General features: G+C 39.3%; 1 protein-coding gene across 8 annotated transcripts in view; it reads left to right on the top strand.

Moving 5' to 3' along the window:
* Positions 1-6010: 6010 nt before the first annotated feature.
* Positions 6011-15151, top strand: part of dysf (dysferlin, limb girdle muscular dystrophy 2B (autosomal recessive)) — a 115748-nt gene continuing 106607 nt past the window's right edge. For 6 of the 8 annotated variants that reach the window (XM_078276217.1, XM_078276213.1, XM_078276218.1 and 3 more), the window contains exon 1: positions 9246-9820. In XM_078276217.1, the coding sequence (XP_078132343.1) occupies positions 9748-9820 (73 nt within the window). In that variant the 5' untranslated portion in view covers positions 9246-9747. Of the gene's footprint in view, positions 6138-9245; positions 9821-15151 lie in introns of those variants that run through there. The other 2 variants (XM_078276215.1, XM_078276211.1) reach the window with 2 other exon arrangements.

Below are 15151 nucleotides of genomic sequence, written 5' to 3'. Positions count from 1 at the left end.
GTGATTCCATTCTTTGCACGATCAAAATGTATTTCTCTAGTAAATCTTGACCAGGTTATGTGTTAGAGAAAATCACATTATCACAAACTTTTTTGCAATGGACAGTCGCCAGTCGATAGTTTTCATGTTATAACAAGATATTTTCGAACTCATCACGTAACACGAAACGTTTCTTTATCTTGTTATAATGTGAAACTTGCATGTTAAAATGTGAAAACATAGGCCTATTGTTAGAACATTAAACATACAGGGAGCTGCGCTGTCGGCCAATACCAAATGCTTTGCGCTTGGGGGAAATTGTTGGGTCTCTGTAAATTATAGTTTGTGGTCTAGTTTTGACCTACAAATTGAATTAATAGCAAATGTAACAGCCTCTCGCTTAATATAGAATATAATGAAATCTGGTCAGCGATAGGTTGGATCTGCCTCTTTTGGTGATGTAATATGATGTGTCTTAACAGGGGCTTGAGTTAAATGAGAAAATACTTTATTAGTCCAACAACGGGGATATCTGCAGTGTTACAGCAGCAATAGGGATAGTGCAAAAACCAGGCAACAGTAAAGAATGACAATAAATATGTAAAAAAGCAGTACAAAAACCAAACAGTGTGGGGGGGAGCAAGTTACAGTAAAAGGGAAAGGCAAAATAGTACAAGTAAACCGTCATCTGTGTGTGTCATCCCCCATCTCTCTCCCCCTTTCATGTATGTCCATTTTCAAATAAAGGGAAAAGCCCCAAAATAATTATCTTTAAAAAAAAAACAATATTGATGATATTGTATACAGCTGCTAGAGCCGTGATCTGTTTAGAAACCACTTAAGTGGGAAAACATGCGCCCACATGTAGATAAGTCAGCATCCCTTGATGGTTTTTTGTTTGTTTTGTGGAAGAATTTTTCAATCAACGGTGAAACTGGTTTGAGCAGTTCTGGAGGGGCAGGGGATGAAATGACAAAACTCAGGGTTCTCTAGTCTCAACCCTCCAAACCCATTTCTTTGAAAGAACCAGAGGCAGAACACCCCCCACTCTGCATCCCGTCCGACCAGTGGCACTAAGGATCAGAGTGAAACTCAAGAACAAGGGTCTACAGTTGCTGAGCAGATGAAAACGCAGCAGACACCGCAGCAGCCAATGCAGAAGCAGCCAGTAGGAGATTCTTTCCCCATACCTGTTCTCTGTGTAACAAAGAATGTGCTCATATGAAGGTGAGTGGATGTCTGCACTCTGTTCTCCCTCTTCAGGAAATTGTGGGTTGTTTATTTCAACATTTATAAAATTTGAGGCGTATGGGCATCTTCATAAACATGACAAAAGAAATCACAAAGATGACAGTTGAGATATTGAAGCTGATAACCGTTATGATACTAATGAGGCCTATCTAAATGCTGTGTGTCTTTTGTTCTGACTGCTAGGCTTGGATCTCCCATCAGAATACCAGCCTTCACCTTGAGAGCTGCAAACTTCGGTAATATTACCGACATTTAATTAGTAATGCATTATATTACTGTATTACAGCAAAAAGGAATACATTACTGTAATTGTGTTACTTTTGTAACGCGTTACTCCCAACACTGGTCATGAATATATTTTTCCTAGACCTCAAGTAAAGTGGAACCATTTGGACATTTTGGAAGTTTGATAATTCATCTCTCTTTCCTCTCCGTCTTTAGTCAGTGGTTTGAGCCGTGGTTTGCGCCTTAAATGTAAAATGATCTTTGTGCCTTTACATAATCATAATCAATATAATCCAGGCATTAGGTTGCTACAAAAATACTCCTATCTTGAAAAATTAACTGACAAACTTGATGTGTCATTGCCACGTTACATTTCTTGATGATCATAAATCATCCTTGAATGCCTTCCTCAGTTGACCAGTTTGTATGTTGTATCATGCTGCAGCATGAACAGTAGGAGCATGTATTAAAAACATCCTAAATTGTCATAACTTAAAACAGTTACCATTTAAATCAAAAGTCTAGTAGCTGCTATTACCAGTGGTGGAAGAAGTATTCTGACCTTTTATTTAAGTAAAAGTACTTATACCACACTGAAAATAAGTAAATAATAAGTAAGTAATAATAAGTAAAAGTCCTGCATTCAAAACCTTGCTGAAGTAAAAGTATACAGTATTATCAGCAAAATATACTTACAGTTCTAGTATCATTGTGCAGTGAAATGTTCCCTGTCAGTGTTTTCCTCTTCTATCTGATGTTTCTATATACTGTTGGGTAGTTTAATCTACAGCAATGCATCATATTCTATAAAATCATCATATGTTTGTAGCGTAGCTGTCCTGTGAGAACCACGTATCTCTAAAAAGTTTAAAAAACAGAAAAACAGCCCTGTTTTCAGCTTTGTGACGATGCATTTTCCAGCTGATCCAAGAGGCTTTTTAAAGACTGTATTTAGCTTAAGAAGAAGGAGGAAGTTCTTGTCATATAACTTGACATTTAACTGATCTACCTCACTAACTAGACCACTAGACTAACTGTTTAATGACTCTTTACACCATCAACTCTTTACACCATCTCAGCAGTGATATAGACTCTCTGTTCATGTATATTGCATATCCATCGACTTACTTGCACCTCACTACGTGCCGGCATTTGTAATTGGCCACTTATTCTGCACTTTATGTAGCATATTGTATTCTGTGTTCTTGTACTGTATTGAATGTGAACTTTGTTTGTCTTGCACACCTACGCTTGTCTTGGCCAGGTCTCCGTTGCAAATGAGATGTTCTCAACGGCCTACCTGGTTAAATAAAGGTTAAATAAAAAATATAAACATAACACTTCACATCACAACACATCCTTTAGTTTATCACAAATATTAAACATCAACACATCTAGGGATAGATTGTTTTTACTGGAAAAACTGTCATCTGAAAACTAACTAAGCTCTCCTTGTTACAGGATTTCAGTTAAAAAGGTCAGCCAGGGACAACTCATCTTCCACAGTACATTTTGCAGAAGTATGAATTCAGTGTTGTAATGTAACAAAGTACAAATACTTCACTACTGTACTTAAATAGAATTTTCACGTATCTATACTTTATTTATATTTCCAGAAACTTTTACTTTTACTCCACTACATTTCATAAATAAAATGTATACTTTTACTCCACTACATTTCATAAATAAAATGTATACTTTTACTCCACTACATTTCATAAATAAAATGTATACTTTTACTCCACTACATTTCATAAATAAAATGTATACTTTTACTCAGCATCTTAGTTACTCGTTACTACAAAATAACATCAGAAGAAATTGGTTACACTGGAAAAAAACAGTTTTGGCAAATCTTTGCTCCTAAATTGCCAAGTTAATGCACGCTCCATTTTGGTGACCTGATGCCTGTTTGTTACCAAGCGGCAAAAAAACAACAACCATAGGCCAAAACTAAAGAAGAGGAGGAGGAAGCATAATGACTGATAGTGTCATGGAAGCACCTGGTGCAGGCTCTGCCGCCATGGTAACAGACGATGACCACCTCAACGACAGTGGTGAGGAAGATGACATTACACACCTTTGGCCATAAAGTTCATAATCAAAGTTTTTTTACCTTTACTTTTACTTCTAATAATTAAGTACATTTAATATCAGAAAATTACTTTTGATACTTAAGTACAGTAAATATCAGATACTTTAAGACTTTTACTTAAGTATTATTCTGAAGGAGACTTTAACTTCTACCAAAGTAATTTTCTGGTAACATACTTGTACTTTTACTCAAGTATTGCTTTCAAGTACTTTATACATCTTTACCAGCTGCAACATTAAAGTGATGAACACATTAATGCATCATATAGTTGTTTAAAAAAAAAAGGTGATGATAACTTTTTTTTATGGCTTTGTTATTTTTTATGGTGAACATAATTCTACCATAAATAAATGAATTACATTAAAATAACACTTCTACTATCCTTTAGGTTACACTAAATATATCATTTTTTGGCAATCAAGGAACAAATAGCATTTTTAAGTTTCAGAGTTTATTGCAACTGATGTTTGTGTGGATTCTAACTTCCTGACTCACGTCATTATTAAATGGAGTTTGGCTGGCTGTCAATCTACATACCATTATCCATTAACACGTAGGGAGGACATTGACACTGTTTGACTCATACAGGAGAAGTGTGTGTGAAATGATTACATTTGGATTGCACATTGGGCCTTTACATTTCTGAGTCTAATATAACTAACAATAGCATTTGTGTGTGCCCTCAGTGTGTAGCAAGGTAAGTAACTGGATATAGGAGCAGGTTGGGACAAGCACAGTAAGAGTTGAAGAACACAGTACTACTCTTGTTTTTCAGAGCTGTAGGTTTCTTTCCTTAATGCATCTTCCATCAGCTCTGAAGTCATTTGAGAGGAAATTGGATTACACCGGCCTCTCCGGAGACAGGAGCATTTATAGGATCAATGCCCCTAATTGATACGATAATAGACGCTGTTGTAATGCAGGCAGTGTCATTTAGATCCAACTTCAACCATTTGCTTAAAACATATCTAACAAGATATCAGTAATTATTTGAAATAAAGGTTTAATAAATAAATGTGTGTGAGAGTGGAAGCATTCAAAAGTGAAAATATGAATCAGGCAATCGGGTCCACCTTATTTTATCTCCCCCTCCCACAGCAACTCCTGAAGTTAGCATACTTCCCGTAAGCACTGACACACACCCTGCCTAAATATATAGATGACACGACTGAAGCCCAGTGGGTCGGACTATAAATAGAGGAGCAACAGGAATCCCCCCCCCCAATGTCTGCTCACAAGTCGGCCCCCATTACTGAACATGAACGACATATCTCATCGGAACATATCAGATTATTATTATGATTATTATCTCCTCATTTTGATTTCAATTTTTATGTTCAGTGTGAAAAAAAGACAATATGAAAGTCAATGTTTCAGGTTTTTTCCAGTCAATAAACTGGCTCAGACCCCCACCAAAAAAAAACAACTTTAGTCATGTGAAACGCTCAGTCACAAAAAGCGTCTAAAACTCCAGATTTCATTGTGTTTGCAGGTTCTTAAAGGTTTCAGTGACCCTTGCAGTCCACAGAATCAAACACTGATTTGGAGATTTTTGGATTATTTTTTTTTACATCAAAATCAACGACATTTTCTATCTCATAACCTACATTATCCTGATTCACTTGTCCTAACTGCTTGAGTTTAACCTTTTTATTTATTAGGTGTCATCAGTCCATCATGTTGATGTGTTTTGCAGTCAGTTATGAGACAGGGGCCGTTGAGTTGACTGTCTAAACTTACTGTCCTTTTAGAAACCAAGCTAAATTTCCACCATCAGGGTGTCACACCGTCCTTAGTCAGCTCTCACTGCTAATGTGTTTTCAAACATGTGATTCATTCATTCATATTTCCCCCTAAAACCCCGTTTTTAAATAACACTACACCCTCTTGTCTTGTGTCATTGTCGTCATTCTCCCTCGCTGCAACAAATCTGCATCAACAAGCACATTTTTACTGACACACTTACCCTTTGTGTGTGTGTGTGTGTGTGTGTGTGTGTGTGTGTGTGTGTGAGAGAGAGAGAAAGAGCTCCCCACGTGTGTTGGTTTAGTTGGAAGAGTTTGGATTGTGTGCAGGCATGTGTGACACGAAAATAAAGGCCACTGTGTGTGTTACTGGCCCTTTAAACCAGTTGTGATTGAAAGGACAGTGTGTGTGTGTGTGTGTGTGTGTGTGTGTGTGTGTGTGTGTGTGTGTGTGTGTGTGTGTGTGTGTGTGTGTGTGTGTGTGCATGAGTCAGCCAGTGCACCATGCTTGCAGTGTGTGTGTGAGATAGAGAGAAAGTAAGGGGGGCAAGCGAGACAGCTGAGAGCTGCAGCTCTGGTCTCTCAGTCGCTATTCGTCCTCTGTGTCTCTCGTCTTTTTTTCTCTCTCTCCCATTTTAAGGATATCATTTGGATATACTAACGCCCATATATGGACATCACAGTATCTTTTGGTGGGATTTGACACAGCTCTTCTGTGTGTGTGTGTGTGTGTGTGTGTGTGTGTGTGAGAGCCATGCTGCGTGTGTTTATTCTCTGTGCAGAGCGTCTGCAAACGCCGGACGACGACGTCAGTGATGCCTACTGCACCGTCACCTATGAAGGTAGGGATGCTGTGTGTGTGTGTGTGTGTGTGTGTGTGGGGGGGGAGCAGAGAGAGAGAGATATTAAGACATCATGGGAGAAAGAATAGAGAGATTTGGGTAAAAGGGAATAAGTTCATGTGCAAATAGTGTGTATGTGTTTGTGTAGGCCTGGCACACTATTGATCCAAGCACTAAACCCCACCTCCTCTCTCTAACAGCTGAGGTTATTATTGGAAAGTCTCCACCAGTCGTCTGTCATGACTTCCAGTCTGTTTTGGGGTGGGGCGGCGAGGGAGAGAGAAGAAAGAGAGGTGGAAAGATGTGATGATGGGGGGAAACAGAGGAGCTGGAGGAATGTAACATATATCGCCATCTGTCTGTCTTTATCTCCCTCTCTTTCACTTTTTCATCTCTCTTTGTGACTGTTCTGCATTATTTCAGGTAGACTACAGTACAATACGGTAGAGTACAACAGTAGAGCACCACCTGTGTGTAACGAAGAAGCAGAGTTGAGTTTTCTAATAACTGCAAGTGTGTCATGAACTCATGACACTTGCTGTTTTGCTGCACAAAAGTTTCCTTGTGTAATATAGGGCAGCGCCTGCAGTGTGTCTACACACACACACACACACACACACACACACACAAAAGCGGATGTGTTTCTTTTCTTCTGCAGACTCCGTTATGTTATATATCAGGACAAATCACAGTTTGTCATTGTGCTTATATGGCAGCATCACAGAGCAGCTCAATATGATCTGCAGCCTCTCTTCTCTTCTGGCTGATATCTGATATTTAATCAGTTTGAAATCGTCTGCTGAACGCTAAGCTGCGTCTGCTCTTAAAAACTGCTGCATCATGTCTTCCACTCAGAGTTTATTACATTGGAAGAAGAAGAAGAAAGATCTGAAAAGATTAAAGATCTCTCAAATTAAAAAATGAAATATGTAATTTTTCTAAATGTTTTCTGCCTTTGTTCTGACTAGAACATTAATTCTGAAATTGCATAACAACTACTATTGAGTTGCCACAATTGTGAAAAAACCCTTTTGACTGATTGGACCATACCTTCCAGAAATAGGCTGCAGTGAATCTGGACCACAATCCATTCATCAACAACTTATTGTTAGATTACCAACATTTATAACTGCTTTATTACCAAACAGAAAGGACAAACACCGGCACAAGACATTTTTCAAACCTGGCAACCCCAAATGTGGGTTACAACTTATAAACCCTTTCTGTCTGCAGGTGGCGCTCTGTAGACATGTTGTCTTTCACACATCTGTGTGAACTTAATGCCGCCTCCCCACTGGCTCCTGATTTTGATTTATTTTACATTTTTTCAAATAAGAGTAGAGACGATCAGTTAAAGTTTCTTAAAATCATCCGTCAGCTTTAGTTACTTTTCAGATAACAGTTTTTCATCCCCTCCCCGTCCAGTGAAAACCATGTATCTCCAGATGTGTTGATGTTGAATGTTTGTGATAAACTGAAGGATGACGTGTTCCTTTATGTGTTGAGAAGATTCTCCTCCTTTCTTAAGCTAAATGAAGTCTTTAAAACGCCTCTTGGATCAGCTGGAAAATGCATCATCACAAAGCTGAAAACAGGGCTGTTTTACTGACACCATGAAAAGTTTTAAAACTTTTTAGGGATACGTGGTTCTCACAGGACAGCGGCGCTACAAACATATGATGATGCAAATAAAATATGATGTGTTGCTGTAGATTATACCCAACAGTATATAAAAGAGTTTCAAATGAGCACAACCTTAAACATCTACAGCAGTAAAATGAAACACACACATTAATGCAACAGGAATATTGATCCAGAAACATCAGATATAACAGGAAAAAACTGACAAGGAACATTGTATTGCATAAAGTTTTGGAAGTAGGACATTGGCTTGTAGTGGAGTATTTTTACTGTGTGGTATTAGCACTTATATTTAAGTAAAAGATCTGAATACTTCTTCCACGACTGGTTTTTGAAAATGATTGGCCTTGAGAGTTATAGTTTATTTAGATGTTTCAAAGTTTAAAAGAAAACCTTTTGGATTTCTTCTTGAATGACCAGGCAACCTTGCCTGGATGCCAGCCGAACTTAGCCCCGCCCACAACATTTGAGGTCGGGAAGTTCCCGACTTGATCTTGATCTGGACTTGATCCGTTGTGGAGCAGCTATGCTCGATCCAGAGCTGTTTGGACCAATCAAATTGCCAGGGCGGGCTTCATACGATGATGGACAGATGATCAACAGTAACGTAATCAACCACGTCACCAAAGAGCGCTTGGGTTGAATTTGTTTACAACAAAGATGGCTGCCGCTGGAGAATTGAGATGTGTAGATTCCGCCATCGCGTCTGTTATAGAAGATATCAACAGCGCATTCATTTTAAAAGAGGAACAGAGATCCGCGATCAAGGCATTTGTCGATCGGAAAGATGTTTTTGCCGTCCTTCCTACGGGATTCGGCAAAAGTTTAATTTACCAGCTGGCCCCGATGGTTGCTAAGAAGATGGGGTGCTCTGATTGGTTGTAGGTCTATCCGTTGCTCTGATTGGTTGTAGGTCTATCCAATTGAGTGCAGAGGCATTTTCTTTCCTGGTTCGGTTGAAACACGCCCCATAATCACAGCCCAATGGAGCAGCATCAGACTCACAGTCTGACTAGAATCTGAGTATGACGACGTCAGGCTACAGGCAACCTGACCTAAAGGACAATTTTGACCAAGTGACCCTGAGAGTCCTTTGATTTGATGTTGAAGTTGAGTGTGTGATCCTGCATCCCTGAGGACATAAAATCCTCCTTTAAAGTTTTAAAGCCAATTACAGATGTACAACAGTTTTACCTCTTCCCCCACAAGATTATTTTGGCTGCACTGGGTTTGAGAGGCTTTGACAGTTGACTGTCAACACCAGATTGAACTAAATTTATAAGGACAGCGAGTGGTGCAGGGTTGTAGAGAATGTACTGGCAAAGATGTGGGTGAGATAGGGAAACAACCAGGAGACAAGAGAGGAAAAGAGAACAGGAAATGTTGAGATTTCCTCTGGATGTGAGGTGTGTGTGTGTGTGTGTGTGTGTGTGTGTGTGCTTGCTCGTTGCCCTCTTTCCCGACGAGTGTGTTCGAGAGAGTCAGAAAGAGAAAGAAGCCGGCTTTGTGAAGACACGACTATCCTTGGGGAAAGAGCTTTTATTTTGTAGTTGTAGCTGGAAAATCGTCTTTGGATAATTTGCGTTTCAACATGTTTTTTTTTGCGATGCTGGGACTTTTATTTTACTGACAATCTTTTTTTTTTTTAAAAACCCTCAAATTTAATTTGACTTTGTGGAAGACTTAGTTTCACTCATTTCAAGCTGTGGATATCTTTTTCTCTTGGAGCACAATCCTTTTTTTCACTAAGAAGGGCTTTTTTCTACACCTTTTCTTTTTGCTAACAGTTGGTCTTTGGCTTGTTAGTTTTGGCGGTCATTATACATCATCAAACCAGGGTCATGTAAGCAACCATTCCTCCGGCCCTGGATCCCTTCTTACCAGTTGAACTGAATCACCTGTCAGTACGCCGAAGCAAATTCCTTCTTTGAGCCTCACAAGTTTCAGAAACTCTGCTGAGCTCACAGCCATGTTACGTTGCGTTCTTCAGCGAGCCAACAACCTGAGACACTCTGACCCTCTGGCTAGTGTCACATTCAGAGGTAAGAGAATCATGGGAGATTCAGGGGATCGGTAGTAAGATGATGCAGAAAAATACTGCTCTATAGTATACCTTTAAAGTCCAAATGTTAAGTGTAGAACTCACTAGTGTTGTGCATGAAAGTGCTAAAAGACGTTCATTGAATGCTCTCATGCTTTTGGTCAACGGTGAATTGGACATTTTCGTTTGCAACTAATGAACTTGAACGTGAACGTGAGTGTGTCGAAGACTGTTCCCCCGGCGATATGTGTTTCCCTTTTCCTAACCCTGAAACATAACATATCCCTAACCCTAACCACAAAGGGAGCACAATGCATTTTAACCATAGACTGTATGTCTGTGATTTTAACAGGAGACAGGACAGGAAACACTATCCAACGGGGGTACAGACTTCTACACAACACCGGTGTTGCTAGTACAACTGGCAAATTCATACGCATGAATGTGAGTTCATTTTAATCTGTGTGAACTCAACTTTAAGAACGCTCTTGTTAAGTGTGAACTCGAACAACATTGGGACTCACAACAGGTACAGAAGAGAGTGTCTTTTGGGGGTAGTCTGAAGTCTTAAAGTGCTCATATTATGCTTTTTTGCTTTTTCCCTTTCTTTTATTGTGTTGTATATCTTTTTTGTGCACGTTATAGATTTACTAAGTGAAAAAGCCCAAAGTCCACCCCAAAGGGACTTACCATCTCCAACAGAAAACACTGTTCACAAACTGCTCCAAACAGCTCTATTGTAGTCCAGCCTTTACTTCCGTGATGAACGTGCGTCACTTTGTAACACACGTTATAATGCTCACCTAGCTGGCATGGCACGGCATGGCACGCCCTCATACTCCGCTTCTGACTGGCTAGTAGTCCTTACCTAGCTACTGCACATGTGCGACTCCCAACAAAGATGGAACAGAAGTGAGATGTCTCACTCTGTAGCTAAAACAGAGAGCTCAACACACAGGGTGAAAAGAGGAGCTGCAGTAATGTGCAGCACAACAAAAATATGGTGTTTTTTTGAAAATTAAACCACATAAACCTATTCTGGTACAACCTCTAAATACAATTATGAACCTGACAATGAGCATAATATGAGCACTAAGTATTTTAAGACTAGGCTAAGTCAAGCCTGTTGTCAAGCCAAGTTTTAGGTCATTGAGGGGAAGTCAAATCTTCATATGCCTGAAGCTTTTTTTTAAATATTTTTGTTAAAGCATTTTAGCAGACTTGTTTTTTTCAGTTAACTCTCAAGTAAGTCTAGCAGCACTCACGTGCAGCTCTATTCTCAAGCCTTCATTTTTGTGACTTAAAGTTGAAAATGTAATTCTCCTCACTATTTGTCCAGAGAAACATTTAAAACAATCTATGATATAAAACCGTATTTTGACAAATCTGCGGAAACAGCATCTAAGTTGAAGGAATCTGGGTGGGTGTTTCCTGTTGCAACAGTTGACTGAATATCTGAGGGCCGGAGTTGCTATGAGACAAGCTGTAAACTTCCTAGTGGAGCACAGTCATAACCCTGTATAGCCTGTGTTTTTTAAGATTAAGTTAGGTCACTTTATTTGTACCTATATGTAGATTTGGTTTGGTTTGCAGTAAGAAAAGGCATCCATCTTGACACATATTTTTTACAAACACAGACAATCAATAGACATGTTAAAACACGATAAAAGTAGCCTAGTCCAATAATCACTGAAGTCACTCAAATAAACGCTGCTTCCATACCATCTGTGCAGTGTTGCTACGACTTGATAATCTAAATGATGGGTGCCAGATACATCTGTCCCTTCCTAAACTTCAGCATTTAGGAGAACCCATTCACCCTAGGGGAAGGTGACTTGGCTACCTGCTCTGTTTTTTTCCAATCAGTTTTTTGTTTGTTGCACTTTCCACGAGTCAGTGTCTGCCTCCTTAATGAGGTGAGCTCTGCTGTTAACTTCCTGCCTTTGTCCTGACACTGTTTCCTGGTGCCATCACACACACACGCACATGCAGTGGTGGAAGAAGTACTCAGATCATTTTACTTAAAGAAAAGTAGAATTCTAACCCATCTAGCGGTAAAATTGTATATAACAACCAACTGAATATTACTTTCTAGCCCTTCCCATTCCGAGTGCGTTCTAACTCCTACGGTGGCCGAACCCGAAATGATCTCTTAGTATCTCCATCATTTACACGCAGCTGTTCTAGTCACTCAAATATTAACTTTGGTCTCGTTGCTTTGCCTGTCGCGTTCTCTTTTTCGCTTCCCTGGCGAGTAATCTCCCCCTGGCATACATCACGGTGCCACTGCGCGAATGGTGGAGGTTATGTCCCTCTTTGGCTAATGTATTTTAAAGATGGAGGCGCAACATGGCGGAAGTCATTCGAGCGACTTCCTCGTATGTATTCTGAATGATTCTAAATGTCAGATTCTACGCATACGAGAATACTTTGATTAGTTTGATTGGTGGAAGTAATTACACATGAATGAGAACATATTTGTGAAAGAACAAAGGGGTTTTTGCTAAGAATCAACTCAAAACATTACACAATGTCAGTTTAAGTAAAAGTGCAGAAGTATTATCAGCAAAGTGTAGTTAAAGTATCAAACATAAACATACTCATTCGGCATCCTTTAGCTTTATGTTATTATAGACTATTATATGATTCTGTTTTTTATCATTAACGTAATGAATACAAGGAATAGCATTTTTTTTCTTTTTTTAAGATTATTTTTTGGGGCTTTTCCGCCTTTATTTTGATAGGACAGCTAGGTGAGAAAGGGGAGAGAGAGGAGGAAGACATGCAGGAAATTGCAAAAGGTTGGTTTCAAACACTGGACCTCTGCGTCGAGGCATGAACCTCTCAGTATATGTGCACCTGCTCTACCACTGAGACAACGCGGCCACAGCATTTTTATGTTAGAGTTCATCATTATGAATTAAATTGAATATAAGATGTTCATACTGTAATGCAGATTAGATTTGAAATGTTTAGGGTGGTCTGCAGATTATAAAACTGGCATTATTTGTTATTGTCTTTGGCAGCAATATAAGTCTAATGGGAAGGTAATGTCAAGTGTTTCTGGGTTGCAACAATTTAAGGAATGTAAATCACAGCAAGAGAGAGATTTTCCTCCCCTCCAGAAAACACATACCATGTCCATTTATAGAAATTACAGATGGTATAATAAAAGGCAAGGAAGCTGTGGGAGGAGAGAGAAAAGACCGAGAGAGAATGTGTATGTTTGTTTGATCGAGAAATCTTTCCAATTAGAATTTTGTGCAAATAAATATTGTAAATACATTTTTATTTTACTTTAGTTTCTATCAAAAGTGAAATACCGATCCAAAGGTTTTTTTTTATAATCAACATAGAGGGTGGGATAGACTTTGCTTTGATTATTGCAATCCAAAATATTTTCTGACAAACTTTCAGTGGGTGAAAGGAAGGAACTTTGTCCAAAACTGCAATAGCATTTGTGTGTCATTTTTAGCAACAATTTCCGTTTCAGATGCAAAGACAAGACTCAGGGACAAGGCTTGATCTAAGCTTATGGCTTATTAGAGTGGTTTATGGCAGGGACTGGGCAACAATGGTGTCTAGATTGTCTGAAATGAATAAGCAGGATAGAGCAGAGAACGGGAGAGATGTCATGATTGTCATATTTTTACCCTTTCGGTGTTTGTGGCCATGCGTCGGCAGGTGTAGGTCATGCAGCGTGTGTATATGGGAGAACATGTGCTTGTGTTTTGTGTGCTGAAGGCAGGATTTCCACCCAAGGTGTTGTTATTGGAACAATAAGTGTTGTTCTCCATCAAAACCAGAAATAAAAACTGGCAGCTTTGCTACTTCACCCGGGTCCTGTGCTAAGTATATCCTGGACGCACACATACATACATACATATGTCTCGTATTAGTCCCTAAGATTTTTCAAAAAAAACTCAAAAAAATTTGAGTTGTTAAATAAGTGATAACGCACAAAAGGTGTCCTGTTATTGGAAAATAGATTAATAATTGGAAAACAAGGTTTTCTCCACAGAGTTTATTGTTCACCTGTATCAGGACGTGGCATCACAGCTGGTATACTGGATACTTATTAAAGAAAAAAAATACATGAAAATGTATAATTTGCAGAAAACAGGTGGATGGAAACCTGCTCAGTAATTCTGAAGTTATCTTCAAGAATTGATTCTTTATAAGAAAACAGCATTGAAATAAGTTAACACCAGGCTGAAATGCAACGTTTCGCCGTTCACTCTGTTGCACTTTTGACCACACCCAACAGTGATGTCATAGTGTACTGCCCCCCCCCGAGTACACTTTTACATCACCGCAACAAGGTAGAGCACTTTGAGGTCAGCAAACATTGTCAGGAGTGGTTAGTTACTGTTTGATATTTCATGAGATGCAGTCCCAACAAAGGCTCGGATTGGCTCTGTAGTTTCCAAGTAGGGGAAAAAAAAACATCCATTCATTGACAAAATAAATAAAATTTGAGATGTAGGCAGAGATTATAGTTTTGGGAACCAACATATTTATACTCTGAGACATGTGCTTTCTAATCCTGTTCTTTAAATATACAGAAAGAAACTTTTAAAAGTGGAAACCCGCCAAGAAACTTCTTATTTTTTACCTTTTGAACAGACCACAGATACATCAACACACACACACACACACACACACACACACACACACACACACACACACACACACACACACACACACACACAACCACTTACACACAAAGCCCATGTCTAAACTTAGCTTCCCCACACGTATTTCACAGCCCTGTGGTCTATTCTCGGCTCACGACAGAAACTGTGCCAAGCTGAACCAACTAGGAAGTTAATGCTGTGCCACTTCCTGTCTCTGAGATGCAAGCTCAGATACCCAATCTGGACGCACACACACACACACACACACACACACACACACACACACGCACACACACATGCACACACACACACACACACACACACACACACACACACACAAATATAAAGTACCCTCTTGACTCCTCTGTGGAAGGGTGGAGGTGTTTTTTTAAGATATCTTCCAAGAACGGAGGTACACCTACGTAGGTAGCCTATTTGTGAAAGATTGTTGTGCGCGTATGTGTGTGTGTGTGTGTGTGTGTGTGTGTGTGTGTGTGTGTGTGTGTTCTCAAATTGGGTGTCGACTTTGTGGAAAACAGGAAAGCAAACAACCATTCTCTGTGTGTGTATGGAGAAAAATAATTTGGGTGTGTGAACATTAAGAATACATGCAGTGGAGGGACTGCATCAAGTTTGTGTACCACTAATGATTTTTGGCTAGCGTCAGTCAAGATTTCTTGGTTGTGTTTTTGTTT

The sequence above is a fragment of the Sander vitreus genome, chromosome 19 (genome assembly GCF_031162955.1).
Source record: "Sander vitreus isolate 19-12246 chromosome 19, sanVit1, whole genome shotgun sequence".
Lineage (NCBI taxonomy): Eukaryota > Metazoa > Chordata > Actinopteri > Perciformes > Percidae > Sander > Sander vitreus.
The sequence above is the reverse complement of the archived record's forward strand: the minus strand, read 5'-3'. Positions and strand labels throughout refer to the sequence as shown.